Raw genomic sequence first — 20,078 nt, 5'->3', positions numbered from 1 at the left:
ACCTAGAGACTGTCATACAGAGTGAAGTACGTCAGAAAGAGAAAAACAAATATCATGTATTAACGCATATATGTGGAATCTAGAAAAATGGTACAGAAGAACCAGTTTGCAAGGCAGAAATAGAGACACAGATGTAGAGAATAAACGTATGGACACCAAGGGGGGAAAGTGGCGGGGGGTGGTGGTGGTGGGATGAATTGGGAGATTGGGATTGACATGTATACACTAATATGTATAAAATAGATAGCTAATAAGAACCTGCTGTATAAAAAAATAAAATTCAAAAATAAAAGAACTTGTTACAAGGGCAATTAAATAATAATTTGTGTAATTATATTTTAATGACTGCCCTCTCTCCAGTGAGCAAGGCCTGTGACTGCCTTGCTCACTTCTATAGCCCTAATGCTATGTCAGTCAGATAACTGAGCAGAGACTGTTATCTAGAAAAAAAATATGTCTACTTGTTTGCATTCTATTCAACTAATAATCCCAACTTCGTATCATATCTAAAGTATCCAATTAACACCTAATAAAAATATTCTGTTGTTATTTTTTTTAAAAAGGACTATTCAGGGAAGAATTTAGGCTTTCTAGTAGTTACACAACACTGAAAGAGTTCCCAGAAAAGGGAAAAAATATCCAAGAGAAGGCTGGGAGTGGGGAATCCAGGCTACCATGTCCAGTTGCATAAGTTGTTCACTGCACAAGAGTGCCGGGCTGACGGATTGAATGAAGCAGAGGTGTCAAAATCTAGCTTGCCCTCTACTCGCTAAACTGGAAACATGGCCTCTGCTCTCCATTCACTTGGAGCGGATGCTGTTTTCTAATTTGCTCAGAGGCACTGTTTGGGCTGGTGGTAGCTCTAGCTTTATACTATATTCGTAATTGATTCTCCTTCCCCTTTTCTTTCAGTGTCACTAGATGAACAGAATAGGGGAGAAGAAACAGAATGGAGCTCAGGGAAGGAAGACATACTTGAAAGTGATGAGGGACGTGAAGGAAGGCGGGGAAAAAGGAAAGCAGTAAAATCAGGGTAACATTTACTAAACACTGGTCATCTGTCAGGCACTGTTCTAAGTGCTTTAGATGTGCTAACTCACTGAATGCTCGTTACACTCCTACACGACAAGGGGGAACCACTAGAAGGGGAGGCACCAGGTGGGCATGTGAAGTTAATCCACACAAGGGTCCGACAGGCACAGAAACAGCCTGCCACACTCCTCAGTCTACAGCAAATGTTCAGAATCTGGAAATCCCTCTTTTGAGTCTGTGGTGGAAATGGCTTTTAGCACCAAAAGGGAAATATTTTTTTAAAGAAGATAGTCTGAATTCTCTGGCTGGCCAACCACAGGGGCTACGTAATGGACTTTTATTTTTGGTCAACAGCCAGTAAATAGCAAGACTTTTGGGAGACAGAAGCAAAGGACCTCTGGCAGGTTACAAGTCCCAGCAGGAGACCTTCAACCATGAACTTTCCGTAGGGTTCATTTCAGACCAGGTTCTGCACCCACAAGTTCCTTCTCCATTTTCTTAAGAACCTGAAGCTTCCATAAAATATTTACGGTGACCTGAAAGCAGCTCCAGTGTCCACTCTTCCTGGTAGTCTTAAAAAAAAGCCCTCTGAGGGTGTGGAGAAAAGGCAACCCTCTTACACTGTTGGTGGGAATGTAAATTGGTGCAAACAGTATGGAGGTTCCTTAAAAAAACAAAAATAATGTTACCATATGATCCAGCAATCCCACTCCTGGGCATATATCCAGAGAAAACTATAATTAGAAAAAATACATGCACCCCAATGTTTATTGCAGCACTATTTACAATAGCCAAGACATGGAATCAACACAAGTGTCTATCAACTGATCAATGGATAAAGATGTGGTATATATATACAATGGAATATTACTCAGCCATTTAAAAAAGAATGAAATAATGCCATTTGTAACAACATGGATGGACCTAGAGATTATCATACTAAGTAAGTCAGACAGAGAAAGACAAATATCATATGATGTCACTCATATGTGGAATCTAAAAAAAAAAAAAATGATACGAATGAACTTATTTACAGAACAGAAATAGACTCACAGACATGTAAAACAAACTTGTGGTTACCGAAGGGGAAAGTGGGGGGAGGGATAAATTAGGAGTTTGGGATTAACATATACACACTACTGTATATAAAATAGGTAATCAACAAGGACCTACTGTACAGCACAGGGAACTCAATATCTTGTAATAACCTATAAGGGAAAATAATCTGAAAAATAATATATATATATATTTATATATAAAAGTATAACTGAATCACTTTGCTGTACAAAACTTTATATTTCAATAAATTTTTTTTAAATAAATAAAAATTTCCTAGCCAAAAAAAAAAAAAAAAACAACACTCTGAGAAGAGGCTGAAAATAAATCTTTCTATCAGGTGGTCAGTAATCTTGCCAACTCTGGATTTGGGGCTACAAAGGTCACGGAGAGAGGAGAATTAAGCAGAGACAAATATATAGATACAGATTTGACATTGAAACAACCACATGTGCCATGACGATGAACGTCTGTATGTAGCTATCCTATAAGGAGTGTGTTTCAGCAGGCGGCAGACAGCCCGAGACAGCAAAACCACCCCTGAACATCTGTTTCCCCCATTTTGCCAAAGAGCATTCTTTTTTAATCCTTTTTTATAATTTGACCTGTTCCATTTTTCTGGCAGAGGGCCCTAGCAAGGCAAGCACTGCCTTTTCTGTCTGTATTCCAACTTAACATGGGAACAGGAAGGAGGCAGCAAGAGGGGAAAGGGGGAGGGGACAGACTGAGGGGAACTGAGGCGGAGGTGGGGGCTGGGGGCGGGGGAGACAGGGAGCCAGAAGCGGGGAGAAAGGAGAAAAGGGGAAGGGGTAACCCAGGAGAGACAGTGAGAGCTGACAAGTCCCAGCAAGCCATTTTAATGCAACCACCATGGGCACAACTGATTTGAGAGAAACCAAAACCAACGGGACATATTCCAGAAAGATCATTCAGTAAGAATGTGACCCAGAAACCATAATCATAGCATTCTTGAACAGATCAAGCTGGTTATTTTACACTCTTTAGACTCCGGAAGTCCTTAACAATTGATGAAATATCACGGTTTCTAGGTGGTTTGTGTTTAACATTCAGGAATGACTGGACACAGTCCTATATTTTTCTAGTAAAACATCTCTTCGGCAAGGAAAATGCCCTTTCCATTTTCCTCTGTGTGTGTGTGTGTGTGTGTGTGTGTGTGTGTGTGTTGTCTGTATTTTATCCCACTATTGCATACCACCTCCCTTGCTCTTTTAGCCAAGGTAGATAACCCTTTATCTCCCAGAATTGATTGTCATTTTCCCCTTCCTACTCCATTCTCCCTCCCAAGGAGAACACCCTGAAATAAAATCTTACCTCCTGGGCAATGAGTAGTGTCACTTCATAAACAAACATTAGCGGAGTTGGGTTGAGTTTTACACCCAGACCCAAGTCCACCTGCCCTCAGTTATGCTTTCAGATTCCCCTCCAGGCTGCCACTGTCCCGCCCCAAACTGTGCTGCTTCCAAGGTCTAGTTTCCTTTAGAAATGGCGTCAGTACCATCAGGAAACCATAAGAGGTTTCCTGTCCCAGGGACTTGGCCCTGTAATACAGAGCAGGAACTAAATGAAGGAAGCTAGGAAGAGTTTTTCTGGTTGTTGCTTCAGATCCCGTTATGGAAAATTCCTTTGGAGCATATTAATCATTATTTGGCGGTCTAAAGAAAAAAAATATATATATATGGCTTTGAGCACCTACTATTCATTCATTTATTCAACAGAAAACGTACCGAACAGCCATATACTGTGCTGGCAGGCCCTGGGCTAGTTCCTTTTGCATCATTTATAGCATTCAGCCCACCACCAAATCCGCCTGGGAGGAGGGCAACTTGTATATTCTCCTCTCCAAGAAACTGAGATTGGCTCTGGCGCCAGAGATTATATTTTGAATGGAAGTTTCACCTTTAATTAGCTGTGTGACATTGGGCAGATAAATTAACCCCTCTGAGCCTCTGTTTCCTCCTCCATGAGGTGAAAATAATTCCTTCTGCTTCACTGAGTTGTTCTGAGGATGAAATGAGCTGATAAACTTAACAAGATCAACTGTGGAAGAGACTGAGTGCCCAGGTTTAGGAAACTATAACAATGGTGAGCCTTTCTGTGATTGTTTTGTTGGAGCTGGGAAGCCAGACCACACCCCTGTGGTAGGGTGAGGTTTCCTGTGCAGGGAATTGAATTTTCCACTGTCAATCATCCTGAGGAAAAGTTAAACTGGGGTGAAAACTCCCTCCCTCTCAGAAGCTATGCCCGGAGCTGGGGGAGGAAGAAGGCAGGACAGATAGGCTTCTAAGGGTGGAGAGATGTGGGGGTGGATCCAGGGATGGGGTGAATGGCCCTGGCCATTTAGAGACCAGCTCAGAGCTGGGAAGGTAGCCAATTTGATCCCAGACCGTCGGTGAGTCTGGGCTTGTGTAGTGATTAGAAGGCCCTGGGCCCACTCTGTGGCCAGCACAGGGCAGGACACTGGGAAATCAGTCAGGCTCCCAGCAGGCGAACACCAAGCCTCCGGGTTCTGGTGTAAGCAAGGGCATCAGCAGCCATGGCTGTGTCGTGTGGTCACCGGTTTCTGAAGAAAGAGGACGTGGAGCAGTTACCCAGGTGTCCACTGGCCTCAGTAAGGTGTATCTGGATTCCAGCTCCCTTGGCAAAAGGCTAGAGCAGCCAGAACTGAAGCTGTGGATGCGAACAAGCACCCCTGAGAATTCTTGGGCCTAAAATTAGAGGGTAGCTTTAGAGAAAGACTTGATTTGTTAGTAATATGGGCAGGCAAATCCTTGGAAATCATTATATTTGGGGCTATCAATGTGGGTGACATGATTTAAACCCCAAGCTGGGAAGCTGGGTAGACTGTTTACACCTGTAAAGTGCCCAGCATAGAGTAGGTGAATAATAATAAAGGCCCGGGATCTTTCTCCTTATTCATCCCCATATGATGGGAGGGAAGAAAACTTTGGATGCAGGAAGAGATTTGTTCACTACTCTTAGGTCTTGCTGCATCTTCCTAACACGGGGTGGGGAAGAGGAGATGAATGGCCATATTATTTCATTTATACGTCAAAAGTCAGGTCTTTTAGAAGGTATGACCATGCCTGAAGGGATCGGAGCATTCGGCTAGGGACGTGAAACATAGTAAACATTTAACGATGGTTACGACATTCAAGGGTTCCTTCTAAAACCCATTTGCCCTCACCACCATGGTCTGAGGCTGATACTATTATTACCCCCATCATATCAGCTAGGGTCCTAACAGGAAATGGATGGTATGCTTCAAAAAAGTGACTGAAGAGAGTCTGATGAAGGGACTGCTGATCAAAGTGTGTTGGTCAGGGTTAAGGGAAAACGGGATGGAGGAGCAGAAAGGGAGGTTCCAGAACCCAGCACGATCTGATGCTGTAAGAGAGGAAGCAGTGGCCTAAACTAATCCAGCCACATGATCCCACAGCCTGACAGGAAGGGACTAAGTACACTGACATCTCTTGGTTTCCACCCTCCCATAGGCTGCCAGTACCTCTCACTGGCCAAACTGGAAGCCAGAGGCTACATTCCAAAAGGTAAGTTTTCCAGGGCACAGACCAGGGTAGTGAAGGATGGTGAGTGGGTCTGGAAGGACATCAAAAAAGAGCCACCACATGATTTTACGGGTTAGGAAACAGATGTAGATGAAGTAACTTGCCCAAGGTCATAGAGCAAATAAGAGGTGGGACAAAATTCAAACCATACACAGAGTATGACTCCGAGTCCATGCACTTAACCACTAAGACATGCTTCCTAGAACTGGTTGAAAAGATTACTCGTTATCCAGCACCTCTTTCTCCCTGTATCCTACTCAATCATCCTTCCAGTAATAGACTCCACCTTACTCCCACCCAGATTTCCCAGCCTTCTTGGAGTTAGGTATGGCCATCTGACTAAAGTTCAGTCCAAAGGAATGTAAGTGAAATAATGCGTGCAGCTTTTAGGTTATGCCCTCCACTTTCTTTCTCTCCTTCCTATAGACTGGAATGTGGATGTGATGGTGGGATCTGAAGCAGCCACCTTAGCCCACTGCATGAAAGCTCCATTTGCGACTATCAGAGGACAACGAAGCCACCATATCAGCACTGGATTGCTTACGCTCCAAGTGAAAAAGAATTTAACTTGTTTCTTGTTTCAGTCACTGTCATTTTAGCCTTGGTTGTAGCAGCCAAACCAGTATCCTAAACAAACAAAGACCAGGATGTAGCTCAGTCATTGTGGTTAGAACAATAAGAAGCATGTGACAGCTGGTGATCCCCAATGTAAGTGCACTCCTCTTCTTCCTGGCACATTACTAGACTACGTTTCCCAGCCTCCTTCCATGTGGATGAGGTTATGGGACTAGCTTCCGCCTTTGGAATATGAGGAAAGGTTAGTGTATTACCTCCAGGCTGAGACAACCATCGGTGAGCATACCTGGGTCTTGCTCACCTTATTGACTTGTCTGCCAAATGGATTCAAAGGATCCAGTGAAGGAACCTGATGCTGTAGGGTAGGATGGAGCCAAGGCAGGGAAGGAGCCTGGGGCTCTCCATGACCACGTGGAGCAGAGCCCTCCGACAGCTCAACACCAGACTACAACACAAGCAACAAACACCACCTTTATGGTGTTAAGCCACTGACATTTGGGCTTGTTTGTTGTAGCAGTTAGCCTATCTATCCTGACTAATTTTATACTTACCAGCTGCTGCTCTCTGAAAGACGTAAGTACTTTTATCCAAAAATGCAATCTCATCTCCTATTTTAGGAGGGCTAGGGGGTGGGCTGGCAAACATTTAAGTCATTATTTTAAAGAAGTTACACAACTGTTATCATTTATTCTAATAAAGCCCCTACATCCTGCTTGAATGAGGAAGGCAAGAATAGCACAAGAAAACCCTTTCTCGTGGTACACTGACCCTGGGGGCATTGGCCCTGTTCTTTCCCAAGAATGCTACTCTCATGAGCACTCCTTTTGGAACTCAGGAAAGTTCACAGGGTCTGAGCAAAAGAGAGCATCAACTGAGCTCAATGAGGTGTGCCAGAGGGTCAAGCAACTCCCATAAGGGCAGCAAATAAGGAAAAGTTATGGAAACAAGGACCCATCTGTGTGCTTTTGGATGGTGAGGGAGTGAACTTTTCCCCTATTCTTTCTAATGTTCAAATTTTCTAAAGTAAGCATGTGTTACTTCTATACTAAAAAGTGGTTTTAGGATTTCAATTTTTAAGAAAGAAAATAAACTGGTTAAGCCTAAGGAATGAACAAAGGAGAGAGATATAGGTCAAAGGTCAAAGAATTCAAGTGCCCCAAGGCACTGTTATGACAAGCAGAGAGGCCAATCTTAGGAGTATATAATCATGAAAAGACAAAGCATCTCAGCGGTGACCCTCACTCACACATTCAACAAGCATTTACTGAAGACTTACATGTGCCAGGCACTGGGCTGGCTGCTAGATTCGCAAAGAAAAGTGTGGTGACCACAACCTAGTATGGTAGCTAACAACCATGGCTATACACTGGAATCACTGAGACCCAATTTTTAAAGTACACACTGATGAAACACTGATGCTTCGGTCCACACTTCAGGGATTCTGATGTAATTGGTTAGGACTTGGTCTCGGGACTTTTAATAGCTCCCCTGATTCTAACGTCTAGGGTTAAGAACCACTAGGAGTACATGACACGTGGGCTTAGTGTTGAAAGAGGGGTAGGAGCCAGCCAGGGGAGGAAGAGAGAAGGGGGAGGAAAGGCAGGCAGGCAACAGGAAGAGAGCTGTAGTTAGAGGACTGTCCCATAGTTCAATGTAATTGGAAGGTTATGGTGGCTGCGGGTAATGCAAATCATGGAGGTCCTCCCATGGCTAACCAAATGTCTATCCTCCAGGTAGTGGGAAGTTGATAAAGGTTATTAGACGGGCAGACGTGATCACATCTGCGTTCATCCCAACTCTCCATGCATTCTTTCTCACCCCCTCAGATGGCCATCACTTCTACCTATGGGTGGGACTATAGAAAGACTATGGAAAGGTGTAGAAAGTGGTACCATCACAGGAGAAAGGGCATATTTCTGGACTCTCCATCAGAGGACACCTTCAATACAGCATTCATCTAGAGATAGGCTCCTTTTTCCATTCTTTTCAAAAACCCCTTTTTGGTTACTTAATTCCATTACATGATCTTGCCACAACACTGAGAATAAATCCCCCAAAGAGCAAGTCATAGTTCATTTGGAGACTTACATGAAAATTTGGAGGTAAAACCAACTACCTATCATGCCACATGCCACAAGAAAGTAGTGGGATCGTCACCGAAGACCCCAGATGGAACACCATTCCACACGCTGCTCCAAGAATAAATCACTAAATAATTCAATCGACCTGATCACCATTCCTAAGAATCTGTGTTTGGAGACTAGGTAAGTTGCAGAGAAATTTCTAGAAATGAAAATGGTTTTAGTTAATAGGTTGGGACAATTGATGAGAGCTATTCCATCATGCACGGGAAATAAGTGTCTTTCAAATGAATACTACTAATAAAGTAACAGCAATAAGCACTTCCTGAATACCTGCACATACTACCCATGGGGCTAGGACTCTACACACACCATTGACCCCAGCCATGCAAGGTCTCCAATTAGGTTGAGAGATAATTGAGGCTCAGAGCAGTTTAGTCAGCTGCCCAAGGTCACAGGTAAGTGCAGTGATAGAATTCAAACTAAGTGTTTACGACCTCCCTCCACCTCTTCTCCAGTTCCCTTAGATCCTGGCCAGGGGGTGAATCTGTGCTCTTCTGTGCTCCAGAAGGAATGGCTGCTGGACAAGCTCATCAACTGCTGTAGGAGGCATCTTTCCTGCTGTGTGTCTTAGAAAAGCACCCAAAAGTATCACGACTCTTTCCAAGGGAGAAAGGCCAGCTCCCTCTTTGACCTGAAGAGCATGGAAACAATGCAGTCTCATCCCACGAGCTGCTCTGTCAGGAAGAGAAAAACCCTCTGGAGCCACCACGCACCCAAACAGCATGGCACCCGGAAGTGAATAATAAATACCCGCTAGCTATGGGCCTCCTTTGGCTCACGGTCTCAGGAGGCTGGAACTGGATGATGCTTAGAGGTCACCCGGCACAACCCCAGCTTTTCAAAGATGAGAAAACAGACTGGTTAACATATCTGCTAAGGAAGGTAAAGCAGCCAGAACCCTGGTCTCAAACTCTGACTTGTGTTTTATATTCTCAATCATCCTGCCATCCCAGAGCCCAGGAGGGACCAGGATTCCTATAACACTCTCATTTCCTCTTGAGAAACTGGGCTTTTCCCACAGAAGGGCTGAAGAGAAAAAAGGTTATTTTCTGAGTTTTCTACTGCTAATCGGAAGGGCTCCCCCTACTGATCAGCACCTCAGCTGGGCCGTCCAGTCTGTTGGGGGGCGGGGAGGGAAGAGATGAAAACAAAAAAGGGTCAATCACCTGGGCCTTTCTGGTACATAAACCATTCTGTGAATGCAATGGCGCCAATTCTGGTGTCATTAATACACAATTAAACACGTGTGGAGCAGATCACCAAGAATCTGCTCTCTCAATAAACTGCTTCATGCAAAGCTATGGTTTAAATGTCATTTTCATTTCATAAAAAGACTCACCATAGTGTACCTTTAAAAGCTAGTTTTGCTCGTGCATTTAATTTATGATTCCATTTCCAGAGATGTGATTGCCTCACAACTTTTCAGAAACACATCTTCTGAATAAAACAAGGTCCTCTTCCCTGCCTCACAACGCCATCCTTGATCCAGACCTATTTTGGGTACCTGGCTCCTAGAAAAGGATGAAAGTCCTTGCTGCGGTGGAATTTTACTTCAGGTGGTATGGGACTTGCTGAGGACATACAGCCCAGGAGGAGAGGCTGACCAGACACACGGTACCCAAGGCTGAGAGCCTTAGTGTGGATAAACATTTTTAAACAGCTGTCATTTCATGGAAGGCAGGCAAGATGTGCAAGCTGGTGATAAAAGAACAGCAAGGACAGACTTGACAGTCCAGATTGTTAGCAGCTTAACTAAACCCTAGAATGAGAAAAACAAAAAACAGAAAACAAAAAACCATCAACCACTAAGCCACCAAGTGAGACTGGGTGGCAGGAATACTTAGAGGGATCCCGACAATGCAAATTTCCTTCTCTTCACAGGAGGAAGTCTGTCTCTGACAAGACTGTCGCCTTCACCCACCACAAATCTACACTTAGAACGACAGGCACAGGAAGATGAAATGCCCTATTCCCAGACACCTGAAAGAGAAACAAATCAGGGAGGAACGCAGCTCCCAAGTCTTGAAATTTAATTACCAGAACGTTTTTGGCCCTGGACTTCATTAAATTCAGGTTAGGAACTAGCCACACGATGTCATTCTTGTGGCAGGTACTGGCTAGACTGAGCCAGCCCGCACCGCATCCTTCCAGGCAGGATGAGTCAGGCTGCTTGCAGAGGCCCCCAGGTCGGGAAGTTTGTTGTGCCGCGCTCCAGGGAGCAGTACCACGAATCTGGGGGGACACACACACACACACACACACACACACACACACACACACACACGGCAAGCTGACACTTTCCCCGCCAGGAAAAGGCCAGTTCTCACCGCGAAGGGAACGTACAGCTGGGGAAGTGTGTTCCCTGGCCGTGTCTCTCCGCCCCTCGGGCTGATTGGACCCGGGCGCCCCCCAAATTCCCGGTTCTCGGGCTGGATTTCGAGAAGAAAAAGCAAAAGGGGCAGACTTACCTAACTCCTCGGGGCTGTAGGGCGCGGATGAAGCTTCTTCCACAAACTCACTGTCTGGAGGAAGAAGAAAAGCAGAAAAAAAAAAAAAAATAGAATCGCAACCATTCAGGGCTAATGGATTAAGCATCAGTTACCGCGTAGGTCTCTTAGAAAAGCGCGGGTTTCTCTCCCGCAGCGACCGGAATCCGTGAACCGGGGGCCACGCGGGGTCCCAGATGCCCCATCCACTGGGGGTAAGAAATTGTCAAAGAAACTTGGCAAGGGGGGCAGTTCCACCCAGGGACCAAGCGTCTTCCGGGCGCGGGCAGGTGCGCGCCAACTTTCCGTGGGTGCGACCCCACGGATCGCCCGGCCGGGCGCGCAGGGCCGCGACGTCATCCTCTGCCCTCAGCCCGCGGGGCGCATCGCGGCGTCCGCTGGGTCTAGCGTCGACGCCCCGGCGCCCAGGAGCCCCAAAGTTTCCTGGTGGGTCCAGCAGACCCGAGAGCGCGCAGCAGCGGCGGCGAGCTCCCCGCGCCCTCACGATGGAGCGCCCCGCGCGCATCCCCGCCGCCCGTTGCTAGGCGACCGCGGCCGTCAAGCTCGGCAGGGGCGCGCGCGCTGCCTCCCAACTCTCGGTTGGAGGGTGGCTTCCCCACCCCCACCCTCTTCGACCATTCATTACAAATTAAAGCATAACCAGTTTTAAAACAATCCCTGCTTTTTTGTACTGTCTGTCCTACGCCAATGCTTGGGAAGTCGTTTTTCTGTGCTTTTCATGGGGAGAGGCAGAATTTTCAGAGCTTGAATATTTCTTGCAGCAAGGAAGGAGGAGCTTTCAATACTCCCAACCATCTCCTTGTTTTTGAACCTGAATTCTAACTCCATTCCAAACAATATTTCCTCCTCTTAAGAGACTACGTGGTTCGAGCAAGGAAGGCAATATGTCTCCATTTCACAGGTAGGGAAACTGGGGCTCAGAAGTTAAGTAACTTATGGATGACTGCACAGAACTGTGATGGGTGTCTGTGTGTGTGTGTGTGTGTGTGTGTGTGTGTGTGTGTGGTGTGTGTGGGGAGAGCAGAGCGGTGGTCCTTCTGTTGTTGAGCGGTTTCAAATACAGAATATAGGAACAGAAGTTAGGGTCTGAAAGTTAGGGTCCTAAAGAAATTCACGTCAGATTGCGGGAGTCTCCCTATTTGGGTCAGTGGCCTGAATAACCTTTGCAGATGCAGTATGTGTTTTCCACCAGGACTGACTGACTGCTTGCCTGGGAGGGCCCTGGGCTATGGGGATGTGCTCTAGAGAGCTGCTGGGAGAAAGCCAGAGGAAGGAAGGAGCAAACATGGAAAATGGTTGTCTCTTCTCCATCCCTGTCCTTGGACACTGATAGTTGGAGAGTCAACAGTCTGGGCAATGTCCTGGGGGCCTTGTATAGTCTCAGACTGATCAGATCACCAGCTGCAGCAGCCTGAGGGCTCCCGGATCGGTGCCAAGGTCTTCTCATTCTGTAAACTCTCAGTCATCTCTTGGTTTTCCACTGTCAGTTTACAAATTACCCAAATTACCATGGAGGACAGAAAGAAGCCACTTTGGCCAGAGTGCTCACAGAGGAATGGCTGGGGACCAGGTTGAGACTGTCCTTCTTCCTCACCAAGGTAACCATTCTTCTTCTGCAGGGATTGAACCAGGGCCACAGCAGTGAAAGCCCAGAATCCTAACCCACTAGGCCATCAGGGAACTCCCCAAAGTAACCATTCTTGAGCTGCCTAGCCTTTCTCTCTATCCTTTTCTTTTTCCCCCACTCCTGACAATCTGAGCTCTCAAATCCAAGAAGTGAATGTGCTTGGGGGAATGTTTGCACACATCAGTCCATCCCCTCCCACCTCCTAGAAACCTCTATTTGCCCTCAGGAATTCATGGTTCATCACAATCCCCAATATCCTCAGCCTCTTCTCTGAATGTTTCTTTCAATTCCTTACTCTGATGGAAACCTGACTCTCCTTGAAAATAAGAGACCACATGGCCCACCACCTCTACTCCCTGCAGCCATCTACAGACCCTTGTGTTATTCTACCTCATTCCTTGAAGATATTGGCATCTGGATCACTGTCACTTCCCCCAATACCATTCCCATGATAATTCTTATTTCCAGTTCTACCTAATGGATTCTTCTCATACTCTGGTCTCTCAATTCTTCAACATCCTCTCCCTTCCTGGATCTCCAACTATCCTAGCTCCCTGCTCTCAGAGTGACACCAACTGTAGTCTCAACCCCAAGCATCCCACTCTCCAACCACCACCTCCTACCTTTCCAGCTTATTCTTTCTGTTATCCTAACCCAATGTTTCCTTGACCCCAACAGCTCCTATAATTTACTTATCCCATGATCTTTTCTCTGTTCCTCACTCTCCTCTTGACCTTCCTTCCTCTTTTAATCACCCTAGTTTCTAGGTTTATTATTATAATTTCTCTCTTACATACACCTTCAAATCCATCTCTCCCTCTCTACCCCTCTCTCTCTTTCTCCTTCTCCCTGCCCCCCCCATATTAAGTCCTTGGGAAAACCATAACCCTAATAAAATCTAATTCTTCATCTTCTCTCTGCCATCACCCAGTGAAACATCATTGGAGAAGCACACCATCATGCTGACTGGTCTTGTTTTCAATTTGTAACCACTAACCTCAAGTGGATATTAGTGCAGCCCAGCACTGGCCTTGACATTGCCAAATTCCAACGGTCAGTTCTTGGTCCGAATAGGAGCTTTTGACCCCTGAATCCATAAGTGGGTGAGCTCAGAGGGACTGTCTGCAGGACCAGTCTCCTCTATTTCCCCATCATACCGGGAGGCAACTAGCCTTTGTAATCCAAGACAGACAGTCTACAGAGGGCTTTGGGGTCAGCCAGACCTTGGTTCTAATACCAGCTCCACTATTAGCTAATAGTTTAATTTCTGCTAACCTTAGTTTTCTATAAAAACAGAGATAATAATCATATCTAACTCATAAGGTTGTGGCGAGAATGCAATAAACTACAACATTTAGAGAGACTGTCACATTGTGAAAATCAAGTAAATGTTAGTTCTTATTAGATGGCATGCTCCTTTACAACTGAGAAAAAATGGGCTCTTTTCTCTCCTTTAACAATTTTGAGTTACTGAAAGGAATCACTAAACCACAGATTATGCTTCAAATTAAAGGCTATGTACATTGCCCCATCTTTTAGTTTGCTTTCTAAGAGGTGCCTTGAAAGTTGGTTATGTGGAGTTGGGACCAGGCATTCCCACATAAGAAGAGCATTACAAATATTCTACCAGGTGATTAGGTTCTGGAGCCTGCCAAACTGTTCTAACTCACAGTGGATTCCCCTTCAATTTGTTCCTATAAATGGATGGCTCATAAGCCAAGATCGTTTCTTACAGCACTTTAGTTATTTAAATTTCCTAATCAACTGAAGGTTAATGAGAAAATATTTTTCTTCTTTCAATATCTGTTGTTGACAATTTTTCTAAAATATATGATTCCAATTTTCTGTCTTAGGAAGCAGAGCAGAGCAAACAATAATGTTTCTTGTTAAGCAAACAATATTTATGGGGAATATACCATGCTTCCAGGATGGTGCTAGGCAATGCAGATACAAAAGTGATCAGAACAGGTTCCTGCCCTCATGTTGCTCACCTTCTAATAGGTTCAGAGTAAGGACTAAACCTCAGGCAATGTCCAAAGTGCTTACCCACACTTGACTTTTATAGGCCTCTTATAAAGAAATGATTCTGCTGGAGGGTCACTGAGTTATAAAGGACAGTGCGCAATCTTATAGGTTGAAATAGTGCTGTCAAATTATTAGGGGAGAAATCACAGGGATGTTACTAGATCTCTCAAAGCCTCAGTTTCCTGATAATAATACTTATCTCATTGTATTGTCAGGAGAAGCCAAACAGGAAAAGTGTGAGACAGACCAAGCACAGTGCCTTTCTCTCCCACATAGAAGGCTTAGGCATGCTGGAGTCCCCTCTTTTTTTTTTTTTTTAAATAAATTAATTTATTTTGTTTATTTATTTTCGGCTGCATTGGGTCTTCATTGCTGTGCGCGGCTCTTCTCTAGTTGTGGCGAGTGGGGGCTACTCTTCGTTGCAGTGCACAGGCTTCTCATTGCGGTGGCTTCTCTTGTTGCGGAGAGTGGGCTCTAGGCACGTGGGGTTCAGTAGTTGTAGCACGTGGGCTCAGTAGTTGTGGCTTGTGGGCTCTAGAGCACAGGCTCAGTAGTTGTGGCGCACAGGCTTAGTTGCTCCGTGGCATGTGGAATCTTCCCAGACCAGGGCTCGGACCCGTGTCCCCTGCATTAGTAGGCGGATTCTTAACCACTGCGCCACCAGGGAAGTCCCTGGAGTCCCCTCTTTTGACTGTCCTTGGAGGAGAATGGGCTTCCTGCTGCCGTGGCCACTGAAGACGGGGAAGGAGTCTCTGATCCTATTTCTAGAGCAGCATTTATTAGAAGGTGGGACAGGTGGGGAGAAAGCAGCAAGAAGGAAGTGTTTCTGGGGCTCAGGGTGAACTATTTCTGGGACTCAGGTTTTCCACAGAAACAGAGTACACAGGGGGCTGATGTCTAATATCCACTCTAGCTGTTACCCGCTACATCATGAGTTGAACAGACTTTTGGGAGCTAGCCTGGGAACCCAACCCCTAGCTTTAATATTTCTTTATATATATAAAGTTAATAATATATTATTCATCAATATTAATAATCTTATATAATATATATTATATTATATATAATTCTAAATGTTTTAAATTAATTTTTATTAGATAAGCAAATAATACATATTCAAGGTGAAGGAAAAAACATTTAGTATCCATGGGTGTAAACTGAAAAATGGAAGTCCTCTCTCCTGTCCTATCAGACTCTCCATCCCCAAACTGAAGCACTAGCCACACCTTCCTGTGTGTCCTGGTAAAGATTATTTTTTAGGCATATTCAAACATGTTTATGAATTGTTGAAACAAGTTGGATATCATATTATGGCTTCTAAATGAAAGGCAATACGTTTCTAAATGAGATTTTGGTCCAACCCCAGTCATAAACTAAGGTGTGACTATTTTCTGGTTAGTAGGGCAAGAAAGTTTATAAAAAATCATAGGAAAAAAGTTTTATCAACTATTACAAAACAGTAAAATCCTGAACAAAATTTAGGCATTTAAAGAGTTATACTTCAGTTATCTGGAAAACTCACTTAATCGTAACCCTCATTCCTCTGTAAATGAAGTATGCTCACATAGCAACATTGAACATAACCCTAGGATCAAAGGAATTCTTAGATCCATTTCTAGAGCTAAAAGCACACTCCAAATGCTTTTCAGGTGGCTAGAAGAGGGGTTTCTAGCAAAACAGCCATCGCTAATATCCTGCTTAGTGTGCAGGACTGCAGCTATGGACCAGGACCATGGCCCACAGGAGTCTGGGTGTCCCATCAGCCCCTGGCTGGCCTCTGCTGCAGCAGTGTCAGGGCCTGCCTTGACTGCAGGTTCTGCTTGGAGGAAAGGCCACAGAGAGGGCAGGTTTTTACGGGCTGCTTTGACTCTGGAGGCCCCCCAGGGGCTACAGCCCCTTGGTCAGTGGAGAAAAGGAGGAGATGGGGTCTCATACAGATGTGGCTTCTTCCCGCAAGAGATGGGTGAGAGCTAAATGCCACATGGGGAGAAGTTTTTTTTTTTTCAGCCAAGGGATGTTATCAATTCCTTTACAAGAAAAAGCTGCCCTGATGCCATAACAACAAGTTAGGATGGTAGCCAGAGGCCATTTGGATCTGTGCACAGCCTTCCCAACATCTACCCCGGGAAGTCACCAATCTCAAGCATGAAAGACAGGAAGAAGCGAGCTAAGCCTTACCTCTGCCTCCCTCCCTACCCTGGCATCGCCCTTTGCTCACCTTCTCTGCAGGTGGTCTTCTGTCTCCTGGAGGCCCTCTGCTAGTTAACAGCAGAACAGAGTGGAGAAGCAATGCTTGCCCCTCCTCCCCTCCTCACCCTGGGGAGCATGGGCAGGACTGATTTAGGAGGGAAGAGTGGGTCTGTGTCTGATCTAAGCAAGGCATGACTCTCTCCTGTTATCCTGTCTCTTATCTGCATCCTCTCAGGACGAGCCAACAGAGGACAGCAGGAAAATATATGCACCCACCCATATAGTTTCATCAAAGAGAATTTTGCATTTATTGGTCTCAGCATTAGCTCCAGGGCTGAATTGGCCCAAAGGACATCTCACCTTCTCCTAGGGTTTAATATTCTTTTATTTTACTACAACCCCACTTTTTTAATAATCTTTGATGAAAGGGAGAAAGAAAATATAGTTGCTTTGTTTCCCTTAAATGAAAATCAAGTCTCAGATAACTGCTTTAAGTGTTTGATGACGTCCAGAAAAAAGAAATGGGCTCTATAGGAAGAATAGTTCACTATATCTCACCTGAAAAAGAAATCATTACTCTTAGCAGAAACAATACAAGCCAAGAGATGATATGATATTAAGTCTGACAGGAAGCCAAGGATTCATTTTGGTAAAAATGCTAAATATGGTCTCTGAAAAATTCAAATACCATGAAGTAGATGCTACTAACAAAAGCAAGACATTTTATGAAATATATAAACAACTTGGATCTATCCAGCCCCCTGCAACCAGGATTCCTTTTACCAACTATGGAATAGAGGTGAAGATTTAAAAGACACCCCACTCAACATCATATCAAAGGAAATAAACTCTGGCTGAGCCAAGAAGCAACTAGAAGGTGTATGTGGCCATGAATCAGAATAAACCATTCCAAAAATACACAAAGAAAAAGGTCCCTGCAGAGGAAAATCATATATTTCCAGCTCACACTCAGTTGGATCTATTGAGTGAAATCAGACAAAATACCCTGTGTTAAGATTAAGGGTAAAAACATTTGCTGCCATTGAAATCTATGCCTACACCATTACAAGAGACATCCATAGGATGGATTTGAGTTTCTGCTGAGATGCAGAGACCATCCTGATATCCCATTTTCCACCCCAGTATCCTGGACAGAGGCCTGAGAGGGAATCGCTTCTTTCAGACGCTGCAAATAGAGTCTACCTGGTGCACAAGAGTCTCTCTTTTTTCACATTAAAATGGTTTTTCCAAGAAGCTATGGCCTTAGCAGTCAGCATACCCTAGGTGCTGGCAGGAGAATCAGAGGCCTGAGTTCTGGCCTTAGTTTTGCCATTAATCTTGACAAGTCTCCAAACCTGCCTAGCCTGTATCTCCTCTGTAAAAAGAAATGACCTTTATGAAACTTGTTAAAACGAATGCCAATAGGAGACCATGGAAAACAGATTCTGTTGTATTAATCTTTTTATGACCCTGTATGCAAGAGAAATAGACACAAAGCTCAACTTTACCCCAATATAAAATTAAAAATTAAAAAAGAAATAGACACAAAGGATCAAGCTTCATGGAAAGGTGGAGATACCCTTTGAAGCTGATGGAGAAGTGAAATGGACAGAGCAGAGCTCTGGGGAATGAAGACCTGAGTGTGAATGTGCGCTCTGCTGGTGTTTGCTATATGAGTCTTATGGTGCCTTAGTTATCATGCCTTCCCAAGCCTCAGTTTCCTCATCTGAAAAATGGGGATAATAATAACTACTTGAAGAGATTTCAATGAGGATTTGAATAAAATGAAATAATGCCCACAGCAGTGCTTGGCACCCAGACCACACTCAGAAAAATTTCCTTCCTTCCTTCCTGACATGTTAAAACTCTCCCTGACCTTGAGAGGGACCAGGAGGGAAATCCGCTCCTTCCTGTTTTTATAACCAGGATGGGAACAGCACCACTGAATTTCTAGACACACCTGGCCCCTACTGCCAGGTTATGTTTCCCACGCTTCCTGACTCTTCCCTAATGAGGAGGGCTTCCCTGGTGACGCAGTGGTTGAGAATCTGCCTGCCAATGCAGGGGACACGGGTTCGAGCCCTGGTCTGGGAGGATCCCACATGCCGCAGAGCAACTAGGCCCGTGAGCCACAATTACTGAGCCTGCGCGTCTGGAGCCTATGCTCCGCAACAAGAGAGGCCGCGATAATGAGAGGCCTGCGCACCGCGATGAAGAGTGGCCCCCACTTGCCGCAACTAGAGAAAGCCCTCGCACAGAAACGAAGACCCAACACAGCCATAAATAAATAAATAAATAAAATAAATAAAACCTAATGAGGAGCTTAAGCAGGTTGGGTCCCCTGGGAAGAGTGAATGGCAGCAGGATTCCCAAACAGCTGAGCGAGCACATCTATACCAGGAAGAAGTGTTTTATAGATTCACTGAGAAGGGCTATGGAGGCCTCCCCTCCCGCACAAATCCCCACACGTCTGACGTGGCAGCTGGCAAATCAAAGGAGCGGCCAGAGGAGCTTACACTGCGCCGATCAGAAACAGCGCTCTGGCCCCCTTTTGTTTTGTGTGTCAGGCACTGCATATGATTTCATTTGGAAAATGTGTTCCAAGCCTTTAAAATAAGTTTGCATAACCACCGGCCCACGTCCTTGAGGGTATTTTAAGAGTGTAGGAAGCGGGAGTGGCAGAGGGACTTTCCTGCAGAAATTCTGTATCACCCTCAGACATCCTGGGTTCTCCCCAGCCAGCTTCCTGGAGGCTGACCCACCCTCATGGCAGCCCGAAGTGCTCTGAGGATAACACAGAGGCAGATGTTGCGTGGATCTGGCCCTGTCTCAAGGCCCATGGCTCACCAGGATGACTGAGCCTCCCTAGCAGATAATGCAGTTCTCAGAGGACTCCAGAAAGCCAAGAATAAAACCTCAAGGCCTGGACACTTCCAGGACTTTCCCTGGTACCTCACTGGAAATGTAAACCCCATTAGCCGACAGTGGGCCTCAGAGATGGAGCAGATGGGACCGGCCAGTGTTGGGAAACAGGGGATGTGGGGTAGGGGGTGGAGGGAAGATCCTCTGAAGCAGGTGGGTCAAGGCCTTGGCAATGCATTCGCTGAGGCGGCCGTCAGAGGCTCTTGGATGATAATCCACACTTTGCGACAGAACTGCTGGTTTTCTGGCCCAGCTCAGAGCTAGTGCTCTTTTCTACTGTGACAATGAAGTAAGCAATACAAAATCTGTAACTGGGACACCAGAGCCTTTAACTGAGAAGGCAGAGTAGCGAGGGTTGGAGGATGAGTTGTGGAGCAATAGCTTGACGCAGCTTGGCGTTAGGCAGACCTCGGTT

At 45.3% G+C, this 20,078-nt stretch overlaps 1 protein-coding gene across 3 annotated transcripts in view; it reads right to left on the bottom strand.

The window, feature by feature from the left end:
- The window catches only part of AMOTL1 (angiomotin like 1), a 164,136-nt gene that overhangs the window by 121,771 nt on the left and 22,287 nt on the right, over positions 1–20,078 (bottom strand). For 2 of the 3 annotated variants that reach the window (XM_057552091.1, XM_057552092.1), the window contains exon 3: positions 10,861–10,914. In XM_057552091.1, the coding sequence (XP_057408074.1) occupies positions 10,861–10,914 (54 nt within the window). The remainder of the gene's footprint in view (positions 1–10,860; positions 10,915–20,078) is intronic. The other variant, XM_057552093.1, reaches the window with a different exon arrangement.

Source organism: Balaenoptera acutorostrata, chromosome 9, assembly GCF_949987535.1.
Source record: "Balaenoptera acutorostrata chromosome 9, mBalAcu1.1, whole genome shotgun sequence".
Taxonomy (NCBI): Eukaryota; Metazoa; Chordata; class Mammalia; order Artiodactyla; family Balaenopteridae; genus Balaenoptera; species Balaenoptera acutorostrata.
The sequence above is the reverse complement of the archived record's forward strand: the minus strand, read 5'-3'. Positions and strand labels throughout refer to the sequence as shown.